This window comes from Drosophila rhopaloa, unplaced genomic scaffold (genome assembly GCF_018152115.1).
Source record: "Drosophila rhopaloa isolate 14029-0021.01 unplaced genomic scaffold, ASM1815211v1 contig_2, whole genome shotgun sequence".
In the NCBI taxonomy this organism is placed as follows: Eukaryota; Metazoa; Arthropoda; class Insecta; order Diptera; family Drosophilidae; genus Drosophila; species Drosophila rhopaloa.
The window spans coordinates 8,909,786-8,926,380 of NW_025335083.1; the positions used below are offsets into that span (position 1 = coordinate 8,909,786).

The 16,595-nt window shown below is 39.8% G+C and overlaps 1 protein-coding gene across 2 annotated transcripts; it reads right to left on the reverse strand.

Annotated features, from left to right (window-relative positions):
* Positions 1-772: 772 nt before the first annotated feature.
* LOC108044885 lies at positions 773-16,249 on the reverse strand. Of its 2 annotated transcripts, XM_017124046.1 has the most exons (7): positions 16,167-16,249; positions 3,743-3,932; positions 3,336-3,677; positions 2,675-2,957; positions 2,356-2,594; positions 1,345-2,046; positions 773-918 (listed from the first exon to the last, which is right to left on the reverse strand). In XM_017124046.1, exons 2-7 carry the CDS (start codon positions 3,898-3,900, stop codon positions 816-818), a joined length of 1,827 nt encoding a protein of 608 aa, XP_016979535.1. In that variant the 5' UTR covers positions 3,901-3,932; positions 16,167-16,249; the 3' UTR covers positions 773-815. The 2 variants fall into 2 exon arrangements, with proteins under 2 accessions (XP_016979535.1, XP_016979534.1); XM_017124045.1 differs by lacking the exon at positions 16,167-16,249 and having other exon boundaries at positions 3,743-3,944.
* Between the last annotated feature and the right edge of the window lie 346 nt (positions 16,250-16,595).

Sequence of the window (16,595 nt, forward strand, 5' to 3'; positions counted from 1 at the left end):
ACCAGCAAGGCTGATAACATCACTGAACTATCGATAAGTGCAGTGGCTGTCCTCACTAAGTGTGGAGTGTGTATTGGCTAAGATAAGAGGGTGTCCCGGCTTATTAACCAACTGCGAGTTAGCCAACACTACCTGGAAGTTCGCTCTGTTAGAGATAGGTGTCGCTTTTTAGGTCGCTATTCACTGAATTATTATTAACCAAATTATTTATAATAGAAATTTCAATTTTTAATAATTTGTCTTAAATACAAATAATAAAATACACTTGTGACTAATAAATAACTTATAATATATTTTATTTCTTAATAAATCCAGAGTGTGATAAAAGTCGCGTTCAAACACATTTCTGTGAAGTTGGATGGTGTATCAGCCTATTAAAAACCACTGTTTGTGTATATTTAAGTTTTTATTTTTATTGGCCAGAGCAAATTTATTACTCAATTCTAAATACTACAAAATTTAGCAATAGTAGTACCCCAAATTAACCAACCTAGAAAATAAGGCTACTCAAGCGACAATTATAAGAATCTTAATTGGCGAGTATTTAACCACTTGCAAATATTCCCACACAAACTAAAAGCAAACGCTAAACATAAATACTCGCGTTTAACCGTCTGACCATTACAGACCGCCCCCTGCCACGCCCCCTGTCTGCGTGGAAAACCCTAAAAGCCTTCATGCAGACACATAAATCCGGCCAAACGTTCGTAACGGAAAGCAAAGGCGTTGGTCCTCAACTCGTGCGAAGTCTTACATAAATTAAGGCGTAACATTGGTGGTGCAATTGCAAAGCTTTTAGTTAACGGTGGGAACAGTTAATGGTTGCGCTCGTAGTACTGCGACGGGATGAACACCCAGTTCTTGGCCAAGTCGTTGATGGCCTCCTGCATCAGTCGGGACAATATATCTATGATGTGGCTGGAATAGAAGAAAAATGTATTACAATTTATAATGAGTTATAAAAATAAACGGAATTAGTATTGATCTTTTATTTTATAAAGTTTTAAAGGATATTGAATCTTAAGCCTCTTAATATTTTTTACTGACTTTAATTTTGTTTTATTAGTTATTTTTGTTACCTAATAATTTATTAAAAATGAGATGTAAAAATACGGAATATTTTTCAACTTTAGGTTGGATTAAATACCTCATTTTAAGATCAAACAAAAATTATTTTTAGTTCGTTAAAAAGTTACGTTAAAAAAAAACTGGAAATGCCAAAATGATCTTCCTGCTTAAGTTATAGTTTGAGTTCTTTATTTAAAATGTTAAAAAGTTTTATGTTTTAAAAAGGCCAACCATCTCTTCAATGTAGAGAACTAACTGAAAAGGTAAACCACTTACTTTCGATCTATATCCGTAGTTATCTCCGGGGGCGTCGGTTCATCCAGGCAAACCACTTGCTCGTAGGTCTTGACCACCTTCTGCCGCCTGCGTTCGGAATTGATGCGCATGAACCTGGACTTGCTGAGATACTTCCAGAAGAGCTTCTCGAAAATGGTGATCCTCTGGTCAATGGCCATGCTGAGCTCGATGACCTCGTTGGGATTGAGCTTGTTTTTGGCGACCAGACGGTTGATCAGCTCCTTGCGTTCGGCCTCCTTGCGCTGCTCCTCGGTCAGCGAAGGGGTTGGCGTAGGAGCATCTCCCGATCCCACTCCACTGGGAGGAGTTCCAGGACCAAACTGAGCACAGGGATCTGGACCTGCCGTGGGATCAATCTTATCGCCGGGCTCCAACTCCTCGGCGGTGTCCAACGCTGGCTTCACGTTCGTCCGGATGTTCAGGTGCAGATAGACGTGCTCCAAGTAGCTGTCCTCCTTCCACTTGGGATCATCGATGGACTCGACCTCCTCCAGTTCCTGCTTGGCGATCAGGGTGGCGCGGTCCAGGATGCGGTGCACCTCCAGCACGATGGGAATGCGCCGGAAGTGCACCAGGCGATCGAACACCGACACCCTGATCTCGCACAGCTTCGAGTGGTGCGCCTTGAGGCGGAAAATGGGTGGGTTGAAGACCACCGAGAAGAACTCGTTGATTATGTAGCTGAAAATACATTCATGGATAAAATACAGTCTTGTCTTATTTTACATCATTTAAAGTTTTGGCAGCCGTAGGAATGCTAGTCTAGAATGTAGAATTGGTTCTTTAGACAGAAACCATTTTAAATGGACTAAATACTTAAAAAGATCTTTCATTTCCAGTTACATTATAAAATTAAATTGTGCCCTGTGTGATATACAAATTTAGTTTCTGAGAATAATATGTTTCTAGCTTATAAAACAATTTTCAACTGGTTATGTATAACTACTCCTACCCGCAATAAATTCTAAAGAAAACTTGTTTGCAACTCACCTCTGCCAGCGGAACTCCATGCACTTCTGTCCGTAGTTGTGGACATTGACGAGCTGCGTCCGCTCTTCCCTTAGACAGACCTCGAAGCTCAGCCTGTTGGGATAGATGACGTGCAGGAAGTCGGCGCATTCGCGTTCCTTCAAAGGCATGTCCGTCTGCTCCTTTTCATCTATGAGCACCCCTCGCGCCTTGATCTTGTAGCGAGCTTTGGCATTTTCGTAGGACATAACAATCTCAGCCTGCAAGAGATATTGCAAATCATTATACACTCAAAAAACTCGTTTAATATTCTGTTTTAATTTCAGTTCCAAGTAGTTACCTCATTTTCGTAGTCCAGGGGTCGGTAGTCCACCAGGAGGGGCCACACACTCTGGCGCGGCACGGTCAGATTCATATTGAGCAGTTTAAGACCGCGATCCCTCGAAGCGAAGGAGAACGATAGGTGGGACATCGTGATGTTCTGCACCCATAACGGCTGGGTCACATGGTAATAGTTTTTTATGTTTACCGGCAGCAGCTCCTTGGTGAGCAGACACTTTTCGGGATCGAAGGCGGAGATCTCCAAATGGAAATGCCAAAGGAACTTACGTTTGTCTTCAGTGCTAAAAAATTGTAAAATTGTAATTAAATTGATTAAATTGGCACTTAAACACTCATAAAAATGCTTTTTTAACTACAGATATACAGTTCAAATAAAATCGAAAAATGCTGAACTTATGGTTGCCGTTTTTACAAGCATTTAGAACACAGATAATCAAAACATGTTTGTTACTCGAGGGCTTTAAGTGTCCAATATTTTTTGTGTAATGTTTTTGAAAAGTTATTTTCCGTATGAAAATGCGTTAAAGCAAACAATTTGTTTCCAAGTGTTTTACGAACTAAAATTTAAAGTACATCTTTCTCCATACAAAATAAAGTATAAGATGCAAGTGCCACAAAGCCAAGTTGAAAGTGATCTGCTACTTTCTGTGATGACTTACAGGACTTCGTAGGTGAGAAGGTGTTCGCCGTAGAGGAAGAAGAAGGCCGTGACGGTGAGGGCCACCACCTCGTCTGGTTTGATGGCCAGGATCTCCTGGTTGATGTGGATCAGTCTGCGGTGTGGACAGTGGAATAGTTGGCGAAACTGGTTGAATCCGACTTGGGTCTTCAGCGGCTGGCATTGGCAGTTCTGGATCCGCTTCAGAGTTAGAGTAGCTTTCCTCGGCGAGAGGTTGCGCAGCCAGTAGACGATCTTCAGTGGTTGGCTGTGGATCTGGCGGATGGGGATCGAGATCGTGTGCTCATGCTCTGCTTTGTTCGAGCGCAGCTTCCTGTTCAGGCTGGATGGGGCAAAAGGAAAGGTCAGAATATGTGCAACCTCGCATCGACGCAATTCACATCCCACCCCGGTATGTCGAAGCTCTCCCAATAGTAGATCTTCAGGATGGGCGGTCGGATGACGGTCAGGTTCTCCACCATCAGCTTCTGGTAAATGGGCGGCGGAGTGATCCCGCCACATGGTTTCTTCTGCACCTCAATGGGGGCCAACGGCTCCTCCTCCATTTTGAACTCCAAAATATATATATTGTTGCAGACTAAAAAATGAATCACACTAAATATTACTTTTGACTAACGGATGCTTAGATCTGTCACAAAAAGTAGTTCTACTAGAAATATTCTACTGTGCGCTGTATAAGTTTGTTTCTAGAAATTCTATAAATATTAAAATATACCTTAAACAGCGCTTAAACTTGAGTGGCTGAAAAACTATTGTGGAGTATTTTACACTTTTTACTTATAAAAAGAATTATTCACCTACATCTCAGTGCACACACTTCTGAAAAGGCCTCCTGCTGTTTGGCCAAGAAATAAAAAACAGCACCATGAAATGCAAAGTGAAAAAGTACACCTGTGCGTATGTGTGTTCTTCGATAATCCTGTGTGCAATTCGTTTTTGTTTGTGAATTGACAAAGTGCCACAGGCCAAGTGGGCAGGCAAAAAAGAGCAAGAAAAAGACATTAGTGCCACAGAGGAAAACAAACCGCCTGCCGAGAACCGAGGCTCAACACACGCACACACTTCTTCCGTCGGTTTTCTCGGATGTGTCGGAATGGCGGTGTCTTCAGGTGAGTGTGCATGTGCAAGTGCAGTTGAGCTTCATCGAGAAAACATCGTTTACAGTTAGTGCGCTGACAGTGGCAAAGGTGAAAGACCAACAGCAATTATAGTACAGTGGAGCTTCCAACATTTCGTCCTAACAAAAAGTAAAGGTGAGGAATATCAGCAGTAAAAAATATACAAAATGTACCCCCAAAGTACCACCGTATTGAACATATGTATACAATTTTTCCCAACATAATGGGCTCTGAGAAACTTTCTAAATGGTTTTTTAAACTTTAATGCTTAGATATCATGCTTGGATATCATATCACCTTAACAAATTAGACTTTATTTTTTAGCTTAATAAAATAGCCTTTAGTAAGTACTTTTCATAAATATTAATTGACTTTGAACATTGATCACAAAATTATAAACTTTACATAAGCCTGCGTAATAAATATGGTGGCTCTTTGTATAGTTTCTAATATCTCGATTATCAAACGAACGAATTAATTGTATTTGTTAAAGATTGAGCTCAAAAAACAATAAGAAATGGGAAAAAGGAATAAGAAACCAAACACAAGAGAGCCACAAATGCTTCTTCAGATTTTTTGTTTTAACATAACCTTGATGTTAAAGGTTATAATATTTTAAATGATATATTTTTGTATATTGGCCAATCTCCGACTCTCTTCTTTTCCAAATTTAAACTGTATGTACCAAATAATAAATAAATTTGCATTGCACTAGATTAATGGTAATCACTATTAACCTGTCGGCACTTAGTTTGTTGTCCTTCGGGACACGTCTCAATTGCAGTTGATAGTCATTCGCATTCAATGTCCACTGTCCTGACAGCAGCTACAACCTGTGTGCATCAATCACAACCTTTGACAGCGTCGCTGCCACGCTTATCAGTCATGTCCGTCCAACCCCCCCCCCGCCCACAACCCTTGTCGTCCTTGTCACCCCCCCTCTCTGTCGCCACTCCGCCACCCATCATCAGCAATCTGGCATAACAATAGTGGAAAATGGTCTATGACCAGAATACAGGAGTCCAAGAATACAAGGCAGCTGCAATTGCCGGCGACTGTTCCATCTTGTTGCTCTTCGACGAGTCCTTTTCCCGAGAGAAACGGAGTGTTCCACTCCTGCCACCATTGCATTCCACTCAAACCGTTACACTTTCACACGTTCCAGCTCGATTCCTTGCTGGGGACCAACTTAATGTTTTAAGCAAATATTTTGTATCCTTTTTTTCTGGGCTTATGTTGTGCGAACTGTTGACCAGCGACAACTTGTTGGCCAATTGTTGTGGTTAGACTTTGCGATGCCTGAGGTTCGGTGGGGAGGGGGGGAATTCCAGAGGGTGCGGGTAGTGAGCCCTTGATGGCTCAGTCAACTCCTTCAGAGTGTCGCTGGCTGTGCATAATTATGGCGTAATTCGCAACTTGAAGCACGGGCCCAACTAATTACTGCAACAAGCCAGCTCCCCCTTCGACTCGTTCTTTTTTTGGCCAAGAGCACATGGCAATTAAAAACTTTTTATGCAAGACATTTTTTGCATTCCCCTCGGCAGGTGAAACTTTGTCTCCAGTCCCTGCGATTCCCTCAGTTATTGTAGTTCCCCCCAGCGAACCTCCTTCCCCATCTGTCGCCTTCATAATTGAAAATCACTTAGAGCGTGAAGTGCGGAAAAACATTTTCGCAGCCAGAGGTAAGCAAAGGGTTAAGCGGGGTTAGGAGGGGAGCTGCTACAGAATAAGCGCGATAAACTGCTTAAGTCCGATTAAGTGACATTTAAAAGAACTTACTTAGCATATCTCTTAAAGATACTTAATTATTGAGAGGCGAAAGGAACTTAAAATCGCTGGTTGGCGTTTTCCTACTAATTATATTGCTTATAAATACTTTAAGCCATTATATATTTAGTAACTCTTTAAATTGAAAATATTTTAATGCTCTTAATTAAATATTAAAAGTGAAATTCCAATTAAATTTAATTTATGACCTTGTATATTAGTTACCTTAGCATTAACCTTGTGCCAAATTCAAAGAACTTTTGAACTTAATATTAAAAAAGAGGATACATTTCACATTCGTATTTAATATAACAACACTAAATTTACTCCTTTGTAGCATTATAAATTACTAAATAAAATATTGCTTCACATTCAGCTACTTAAATTTATTTGTTTTGCATTATATTTAATTGCTCATGAAACTTTCTGTGCATTCGTATGTGTTGGACTGAATCCAAGTGGTTTTCCGAGCAACAAAAGGTTAGATAGCCGGTCTGGGGAGGCGCCACTCAAATGGGGGCGTGGCAGTCACTGACACTCAACATCCGCTCCTGCCATTTCCATGCGAATGCCGGGAAAAGTGGGGGGAGAAATTGAGGAGATGAAAGCGCCAGAAGAGCAAGAATTGCCAACCCACAAAACAAAGCGATACAATGGGGGCGTGGAGGGGTATTTTGGAGGCGTGGGGAGGGGCTCCAGTTGCTGTGGCTGCTGCAAACAATTATTGTTATTCCAATTGAAATGCAGCGTTCAGCCAGCCCCTGCAATCTTCCAGCCATCCCCAATCTCCAGGCCCCATTCTCAATGGTGCCCCATTCCAACCGCAGTCCTGTGGCCTTTGTAGAATTGCTATCAAAATTATACACCTTGCAGCTATGAACGAATGGCGAGGGGGGTTAAGGGGGGTAAAGGGGTCTGTCGGGTTCATTGTAATGCAAATTACGTATACGCCATGGTGCAACTGCAAACTGGACGAACCTCCCGGCACCCCTCGCTCTCTCTTGATTATTCTTGTTTATGTCCATGTGTGAGTGCATATTTTCGACCCTCTTTCTTTGTCAGAGCTGAAAAAGTAATAATAATGAAAATATGAGATGTTCAAGCATCGTTAGGAAAATGCAATTAAGGCATTAACCAGTGTGGAAAATAATTGCATATCCATGTGCGCTTCTTTTCGGGGCTTTGTTTTGGTCTTTAACTAAACCTTTTTGCCAGCAAAGTCGTTTCCCTGCAGCTACGCTTATTGGCTTAGCACCCGAAATTGGCCCACTTAATCATCAAAATAAGTTTAGCCCGAAAACTTTGCCCAGTGTCCAGGGAAGCAGAGGAAATGCAACATTTAGAAACAGGAAATGCACCCGAGCAACTTTTCCCAGAGGGCCAAGAGTGGTCGGTGCGGAACTGGTGGGCCAGTGTCAATTCAAGGGCCAGGAAGTTGTCGCATTTAAATGGGAAAACTTCAACACACAAAATGGATACACAAATACCAGAAAATGTTCCCAAAGGCAGCGAAGCCGAATTGTACATGTTAACGACTGATAACAGCAAATGGACACAGCTTAGTGTGGGCAATGTGGGTACTTGGGGAGCAGTACGCTTTTCCAGCCTTGGACCGCAAACCGGAAACGGAAACCGCATCCGCCACGCCATCGCTGTCATCATCACCGCCATCATTGTCGTCATCGACTTTGGAGAGCCTCTTCCTCTGACAGCAGCTCGGAGTCCCTTTCCTATATGCTATATGCAGATCCCGGACACACGGCTGTACCTGTGCCTTTGACAGCTGGGCCTGCTGCTTTTCCGCTTTTCCGACTCTTTTCACATGCCCCGCAAGCAGCTTGCTCGGCTTTTTCCCAGTCGATTTCCCACAAAGCCTGCGAGCGGGATATTCATTTCATGTCCGTGTTTACAGTGTGCGGCAAAGCCTTTTGGATTGCAAAATCGTTTACAAATAACTAGTGGATACTGCACAAAATCATATCTTTAAACCTTAATGCAAAGTCTAATATGCATTAAATTAGGTTTTAAGCTGCTTTTCTTTAGATAAAGATATTTTGGTAGTTTTTCAAGACATTTTCATCTTTATTTTAATAATTTAAATTTCACCTGTTACTGCTCTTAATAACCATATATAATTTTATAGCTTTATAATTTGATTATGACAAGTACGTTGTTAACCCCTTTTTTATTAAAGAGACTTTATAGACCAATAAATAACTTTAAACTCGCTTTATGAAAAAACAACTTTCTGCTTGCAGAATAATTAAATGCATACCTTTCCGTAATTTATCCGAAATGTTGCTGTAACTGATGCATTGCATCTGGTAAGAGCATATTTTTCCCGACTTTACGTGTTGGAACAACATTTCCAGAAGAAACTTTTTACTTTGGGCATTTTGCATTTCAGGAATATAATTTCTTTAATACCTTTTGACAGTTACTCTTTAAAACGTGACGAGAAGAATTTACATATTTAAAACTATTTTATATTAAGAAAAATTTTTTTCTATCTGATAACTAGATGACATGGCAGTAGCAAGAGGCAATCAAATGAAGAAACGTAGTTTACAAATACGAGAGAGTATTTAATGCTTACTATCCCTGTTTTATTTATCTTCGGTTAGTTGGTTGCGTGGTTGGTACTCAACTGCAATGGCAACTGGCGAAAACCGACAAAAAAATATTCGCTCTGAATATTTAATTGTGCGCGTTCCGTGCATTTATCTCGCTAGCCACACACACTCGCACACACACTCGTGCACACACTCCCACATAGGTGTGTGTGTGTGTGGGGGGCGTGGCTTTTGAGCTGGTTTGTTGCGGTTGCATATTTGTGGCTCTTTGGGGTCTTTTCGATTTTCGAAATGCGCTTTTAGTTCGTGGGTTTGTTGTTTGCATTTCTTTGGGTTCCTGAGTTCCTAGAAATTGTTGTTTTTTCTTCTTTTTTCTGTGCCGTCTCCTGCCGTTGTTTGTCGTTTTACACCAAAACCTGGCAACTGTATAAATAAAAATTCCTCAGTTATTTCCATTTTTTTGGCTGAACTGTCGCTTGTGTCTCCCTTTTTTTGTTTGTATGAGTTTGTGGGTGGTGGCTCGTTACTAGCATACTTTTGGCGCTTTTTGGCTTAACTTATTTTTAGGTGCTTTGGGTTGGGCTTACCATATTGATATGTAAATTCTGCATGTTCAGATGTTGTCATTGTGGTTTCCGCATTCGCCGTTGAGTCTATCAATGTTCCATGAAGATAAAACGATTTTTCGATTTGATTCTAATAAAAATTTTACTTCGACTAAAAGCAATTTCCATTTATGCATAAAGCTAAGTAAATTGAACTATTTTTTGAAATGCATTATAAAAAAGCTTAGGTAAATTCCCTTTTTAAAAAGCATTCACAAAATAAATATAAATATATGCATTACATTTTTCAGCTTCGTAACAAATGTTCATTGTTATTGGGAAACGAAATTTGTCCAGTTTTGCTTTGACTTGTGTATCTTTTAATCCCCTGTTCAGAATCAATTTAATCCAACTAACTCATTTCCATATTCGGTCCAATTTCGCATGTTAATGAGTAAAAGCGCAACAACGTTATCAGGACATGACATGCCACAACCCACACAAATCCCCCACTTATCCTGCCACCCACAAAAACCGATGGCATATTTGAAATATTTCGCAAAATGGGAAACAAATCAACATAATTTGGTTGGTTTCCCGTGGTCAGGAGCTAATTTGTTTCCTTGTTACGGCAGTAATTTCCAACCGTCGTTTTGCATATTTGGGTGGGATGGGCGTAGAGCGGAAATATTAATTAAAATTGTACCGAAATTTCTGAAATAATTGTCGGGGATTAAATTTAAACCGAACGTTTCCCTAGTTGGTAAGGTGAGAATTGTCCTTAAGGCAATCGTTTCGGTATTAATTAAGCGAAGCTAATGCATTTTACACGCCTCTGGGTGAAGGGACGTGACTAAACTAGTTTCCTGTTTCGTAGCTGCATTAAAACGTGTATACATAAATCAATTAAATGGATTATGAGCTTAACGTTTATGTGCTGCACACAGCACAACATTGCCCTCCCTTTTGCCGCATTCCTGTCTTAACTTGGCCCATGATTTTTATGGCCAAAAGGAATTACTTGACTTTAGCTTAAGGTTTACCACAAACACGTGTGTGTGTGTGACCGCAGAGCCGAAGGCATTCCTTGCCCCTAAAGTGATTAATTACGACCATTTTGACCTTTTGGCCAAGCAATAATGCACTTTTCTATACCAACGTCATCATCGTCACTCTGAAAATTTCCATTCGGTTGACTTGTGCACTTCTCAGATTAATCTTCATTTTCGTGATACAAATGCAAATTGAGTTTACATGCCAGGAAGTGCAGAAGATTTGGGTGAATAGATTTTGTTGCACTTTCTCGAGGCCGACACCGTAAAATGTAAATTGGCCATACATTTCAATGAAAGGCATTCCTTAAGAACATTGAAGATATAATAAGAAAATTTTTTTTTTTTTTAATAAAGAATATTATTTGATTTTTAATCCAACAATGACTTTGTTTTGTTCTCTAATTGTAATGCATTTCTTGACAATGCTAAATTTAAAATATGTTTCGACATTTATTTTTAAGCATAAACACTTAACTTAAATGTTTACACAGAAATCATTAAATGTACATGTTTATTTGTTAAACGTGTTTACCTTAGCTGTTCTTAGTAAAGGTTGTCAAAATATTGAGTGGATTTTCCATATTGTAATTTAAAATGACCTATGTAATCTTTTCACCAAAAGTATTTCCAATGTTTTACTATCTTCCTAAATACTTTAATCTGCTGAAGTTTACTTCAGTTCTGTTTATTTCCACACTTCTTTTTCAGAGATTTACATGCAATTATATGTGTCGTTTTCCCAAGCCTTAATTAGTCTTGACAAATGTTTCCATTTGGTTGCCTCCTATTTCAAAACAATTTACGTGTCTGCCCAAAAAATTGGACTAATGAGCAAACTCCTACCTCCTCGACTTGCGCAACTCAATTTACAGTCGTTGTCATGCATACGAAAAATATTATTAAGTGTAGGGTTCTTGGGAGGCACCAGCCACCGAACCACTGAACCACTCAACCACAAGTGTCCCATCAGCTGGAAATGGGCGCTGGGAGAAGGAAACCTAACAATTTATCTGCGAGTAAATGTAGCGCAACAACTGTCAAGGCAACCTCACAGCCTGGAAGTTTTGTAATTGGGGCGGGAGCAAGGTGCGGACCAGGACATTGTTGTCCTGGCGGTGTAACCAAATGTCAACAGGCATTAAATTAAAATACCGTAAAAATATAAACCAGAAGATGGCGCAATCAGCCGCCCGAATGACTCCCCAGATTCGGTGTTTGGCTGCCAGCAACAGCTGTCTGCTGATGGGTTGAACCCCGCCCACATGCGAATCCATATCCATACGCCCCGTGCACCCAAATGCGCCCTTCTGCCACACCGCCACTCTGCCACACGCATTAGCCATTTGCCTTGGCCTTGTCTGCGTGAGTTGGTGGCTCGTTTATGCTCGTTAGACATGCGAGATGAGTGGATAACTTTTCCTCGAGAGCCGCTCGACAGCGGGGCGGGGTCTTGAAAAATTGGAATAATATTTATAATTATTATGTAGGAGGAAATTACATTTTGGGACCGGCGTTTTGAATATTCCCTCCCCTTGCTGATGGCTCCAAATTGTAGTTGCCTTGAGCCAAGTGGCAAACGAGATTAGGAGGTAATAATATGATATTATATTTTCAAAAACGAGAAGAAAATGCAATGCATTACATTTTCTACAGGTTTCTGATAACATAATAACATATTATTATTACCTCTATCTGATGTAGTATTTTTCATACCCTTTACAAAATCAAAATGTTTTGGTAATAATATATTTACAAAAAACTCATGTAGAAAAAGTTATAGTTATAATTAACTATTAAAATGAGCCTTAAATGTTAATAAGCAATTGGTAAGTGTTTAAAGTTTGCATGTCCTTGTAATAAGCATTATCGCATGCGAGCTAGCGACATTCAAGCGGTGGTTGTCTTCGCTAATGTTAACTTACAGAACCGTTGTGCTCTGTTAAATTCAACCCCTCAAAAACAATTATTGAACCTCAACAATTTTATAATAAATTTATCCAACTTTAAACATTTTAGATCTATTGAATGAATTTGAATTTGTTTTCCCCAATATTTGTTTATTATTTATTGCTGTAGAGTTACAGAAATTACCGGGTAACAGAGGAAATGTAAGAGAGTAACATACCTTTATGCAGAGCACTCTCTCCTATAAAAATGTTAAGTCCGTGGCACGTTTTTGGGCTGCTTTTCAGCCCGACTTTGCGGCGACTTTAAATGTTCTCTGCCTTGTGCTCCCCGCTTTCCCTGATTTTCCTTGGCAGCTTCTTTGTTGTCTAGCCCTCCATTCACTCGTTTTTGTTGGCTTAGAAGCTACTTAAAGTAATAAGCGAGTTCGTCCCCTTTTTTTTTTAGAGCCAGCCATAAAGTGTGCAATTCCGAATGAAACAGTAGAAGTAAGACAAATGCGGTAAAGGCAGTGCGAAAAATAAAAAAAGCTGGAAATTACAGGCATAAAAACGAGCTCACGGATGGGAAGATAACGAGTATCGCAGTAACCTGGGGGAAAGCTATCCGCCCGGAGCGACCTAACAAACTGTCAAATCTGCTTAGGCAGAATTTGAGTTCGACCCAATCAAAATGCAAACCGCTCGAGAGCACCGGTAGGTGCTTCATGCCCCGTAACGCCCCATGATTGTCAGTCAATTTGCGAATTACGTCTTTAGCTGCCCAAGGGCAACTGTTGACCAGCTCCGTCCTGTTTCTGTCCATTTCCTGCCTATTTTCCTCTCACCACAAACCGAGTAGGACGAGCTTTCTCCTGTTTGCGGAAAAGGTCAATGTGCCTGGGAGGAGACTCAGGACCCTGGGGGCAGGCTTAAGTCTGAGTCTAAAAATAAATGTACATCATTGAAATGGCCTCACCTTAGTTTGATCTCAAAATAAAAAGGGGATTTAACAAAGAAATGGGTGAAGACGTCCTCTGCATTGTTCAATTAAGTTAATGGTCACTTTTATTATTGTATTCTTTTTGTTATTAGACTAGCTCTTAAATATTTGTCATTATTAAAACTCATAAGTATTATTGTTTCCGGCCCTTACAAATGTGAATATTAATTTGTAAAGACGAAATTTAAGTATTGCTTTTGGTGTTCAGAGACTATTATAATTATGTTCAGCAGGAGTTAAGAAGAATTTAGAGCTTTATGAACTTTTACTTTATTGTGGTACTTTGTCCCACAAATATTCAATGTTTTAAGATCTCATGGTAAAATAGAGTCGAAGAGTATTATAGATAACCGATAAGCGTAACTCCCTATGCTGCAATGGCAGTAAATTTAATTAATAAAAATGCCAGGTTACCCTACAATGTTTGCGAATGGTACATTTATTTTGGTTTTCGAGGAACCAACTGCCACTTCCATTTGCTAATTACATTTGGGTTTTGGCCTGGCTGCCGCAGCTCGGGGCGAAAATGTGCAACAGAAATGCAAAGTAGCTTTAATGCTGGTGCATGTTGCCCTGTTCAACTTGACTGGCCACGCCCCCGCCCAAAACCGAGCAAACATTTGAGGCGCCAAAAAGTACGCAACACTACAGAACATGAGCCCTATGTTGACTGCCGTGGGTTGAGTTGACACACTTCTCCGGCACTATCTCGCCTTTCTCCTTTCTCCCTTCCCCCACTTGCCCCCTACCTCCCCATCCCCCCATCCCACAGAATCATGGGGCATGTGAAGTACTTGAGAGTGGCTGGCTCCTTGGGCAAACATTTTGCACTACACTGCCAGGGGAGCGATGCTACTGTTAATCTGGGGGTGTTCCCAGAGATGATTTCTTTGATAGAAACATTTGTAAGAATAATGGCTTTTGAGATTTTAATTATACCACAAAAAGTTCATATTGTTGTATATTTTTGAATATTTGTTGCCCAGTGCTTTTTATTTTTATCTGAGTGCTGCGTTCAATGTAAAGTACATTTTAAGTGCGCAGTGTTGGTCCAATCGACGTGAATTCCTTACTTTTTTACTTGCGCAAAATCCGAAAACAATAGTTGGAAGTCAGATTTTGAAAATACTCGGGAGCTTATTTTTGCTGAAAGTTTTTTAAATAAAGGATAAAAACGAACAAAACCATACATTTTATTTAATTTGAATTTATTCAATAATTTTGTTTATTAAAGTAAATACCAAACACTTAAAGCGAAGGCGCTTTAAAGCTAGGAGAATCGGCAGCTGGAACCGTCTCCTCTGAGGCTGCGAGGCTTGAATTCCCCTAACGGCCACTTGGAGACCCCACACTTTGAGGAAAAGAGGAAAAACACGAATGCCCGCACAGCACACACACGTGCACTGGCTGTTGAGACAATCGGGCAACAAGCGGCAAACTGGCAGCGCTCGAGCTCGTTTTTTATGGGCACTTAATTGGCGCCAACGAGACCAAGTCCCGCCCACTGGCTCGAATCAATGGCTATTGATTGATACCCGTTCCGCATTTCCTCCCAATTCCGTGGCCCCACGGTCCCGCCCCGTTGATTGAAGTGAGATTTGTCAGCAGGGTCAGTTTTAGTTGCTGACTCGCCGCATACGCTTTGGGTCAGGGTCTTCGTGCTGGCCAAGTTAATAAATATGAATGCGCCCCCGCCATTAGGTGCAGAATTTGGGCCAGGACTTTTCCGCAGACTTCATGGACAGTGCATCACTGTCAGTGCCAGATGCCGATGGCGTACTGCGGCCAAAAACATTATATCAGCCACCTAGCAGCGGAATTTTGCGCTTAAAATTTTTCAACACATTTTTCAACGAGTGGGTAGGTATTTTTGACGGGGGACTGATTGGCCAACAAATTGTGCTTCACAGACCTGATTGATGGAAGAATGAAAGAGAAATTGCCTGCATACGCTGGACTCGACTCAACAATGGTCATTCGATGGGCGATTTACAATGGATTCCAACAGGATTCTTTACAAAATCCGTGAAACTCTGCAACATACACTGTGAATAGATTGACACTATACAAATCAAAGAAGCTTAAGGCCAAACTAATAAATTACTCCTACAGCAGTGTATATAGTTAGATAACTAAAATATACAGAACTCTTCTGCACTTTCACGAATAAACATTCGGCTTATATGAATTATAATGCGTTTGGTAAGAAATTTCTATTATTTATATCATCGCCGAAACCAAAGTTAAAGATGCTGCTTATAACCACACCCAGTTCAGTTCAAGTTGTTCAGATATACATGGTTTTATTTAATTTTACCCTATTAATTAATTTTCTTTGGATAGCGATAAGTAATTATTACAAAAGAAGTATATTTATACAGATGATAAAGTAGAGCGAGGTAATATTCATAATGATATATATAATAAAAGATAATATAATAATAATAATATATATTGAATTTAATCGATATTAATTTTATCATAAAGAAATAGTTTTTCATTTGCTTTAGGTATTGTTAAAGAAATAGTTTTGTATTAGTTCTAGGAATTCAGTATGTTATTTAGTCTCAGGTTTTCTTTGAGAGACATTCTTAAAAAAAAATTTTAATTCAAATTTAAAACAATATAGACTTTAAGAGTCAACAATCGGCGACTGTAATTTAAGTTAGCTTCATTCAGAAATTTGCTTTCACATCCGATTTTATCTACATTTCGTGTTAATCAATTTATAAAGAATTTATTTAATTTTATACTTTTAAAGATCGGAGTGGCTATGTTTGTATGACTTTTGTTCACTTCACGAATCGGCGAGAAATTTGTATAAAAATATAAAGGCATAATGAAAGGGTTTATTAGGTGTGACTCACGGCATTTCCTCCGACGTTGAAGATCGATCTCCGGACGGGATGAGTTGGCTGTAATCTAAATAAAGGCGATATTTCTCGCTATGGGGGATTTTTAAACCAAAATTATACTTTTCACTCATTTCTCTGGGATACGCGAACGGTTCGAATAAATTTCCCTAACCAGTACCGATTTCAACGCATTTTCTCGATTAATTTAAAAAGAAAGTAACATATTTTCGCTTAAACATACAAAAACTTAGCGCTTCTTAAATTAATACCGCTTCTTGGCTTTTCTTTTTACTTTAGACTCGATTAACTTCTTATTTAAATTTACTTTATATAATTGACTCTCAACATGACGTAGCCTCCTGGCAGTCCGAAAACTTATTACGATTTAAATGTCTTGGATTTCATGGCATTTCTTTTCATATTAATTTTCTTTGTTTTTTT

Coding starts and splice junctions, on each gene's coding strand:
- LOC108044885 (XM_017124046.1), bottom strand. CDS start 3,900: ATGGAGGAGGAGCCGTTGGCCCCCATTGAGGTGCAGAAGAAACCATGT. Junction 2,958..3,335: donor CTTCTCACCTACGAAGTCCT/GTAAGTCATCAC, acceptor ACAATTTTTTAG/CACTGAAGACAAACGTAAGT. Junction 2,595..2,674: donor CCCTGGACTACGAAAATGAG/GTAACTACTTGG, acceptor TATCTCTTGCAG/GCTGAGATTGTTATGTCCTA.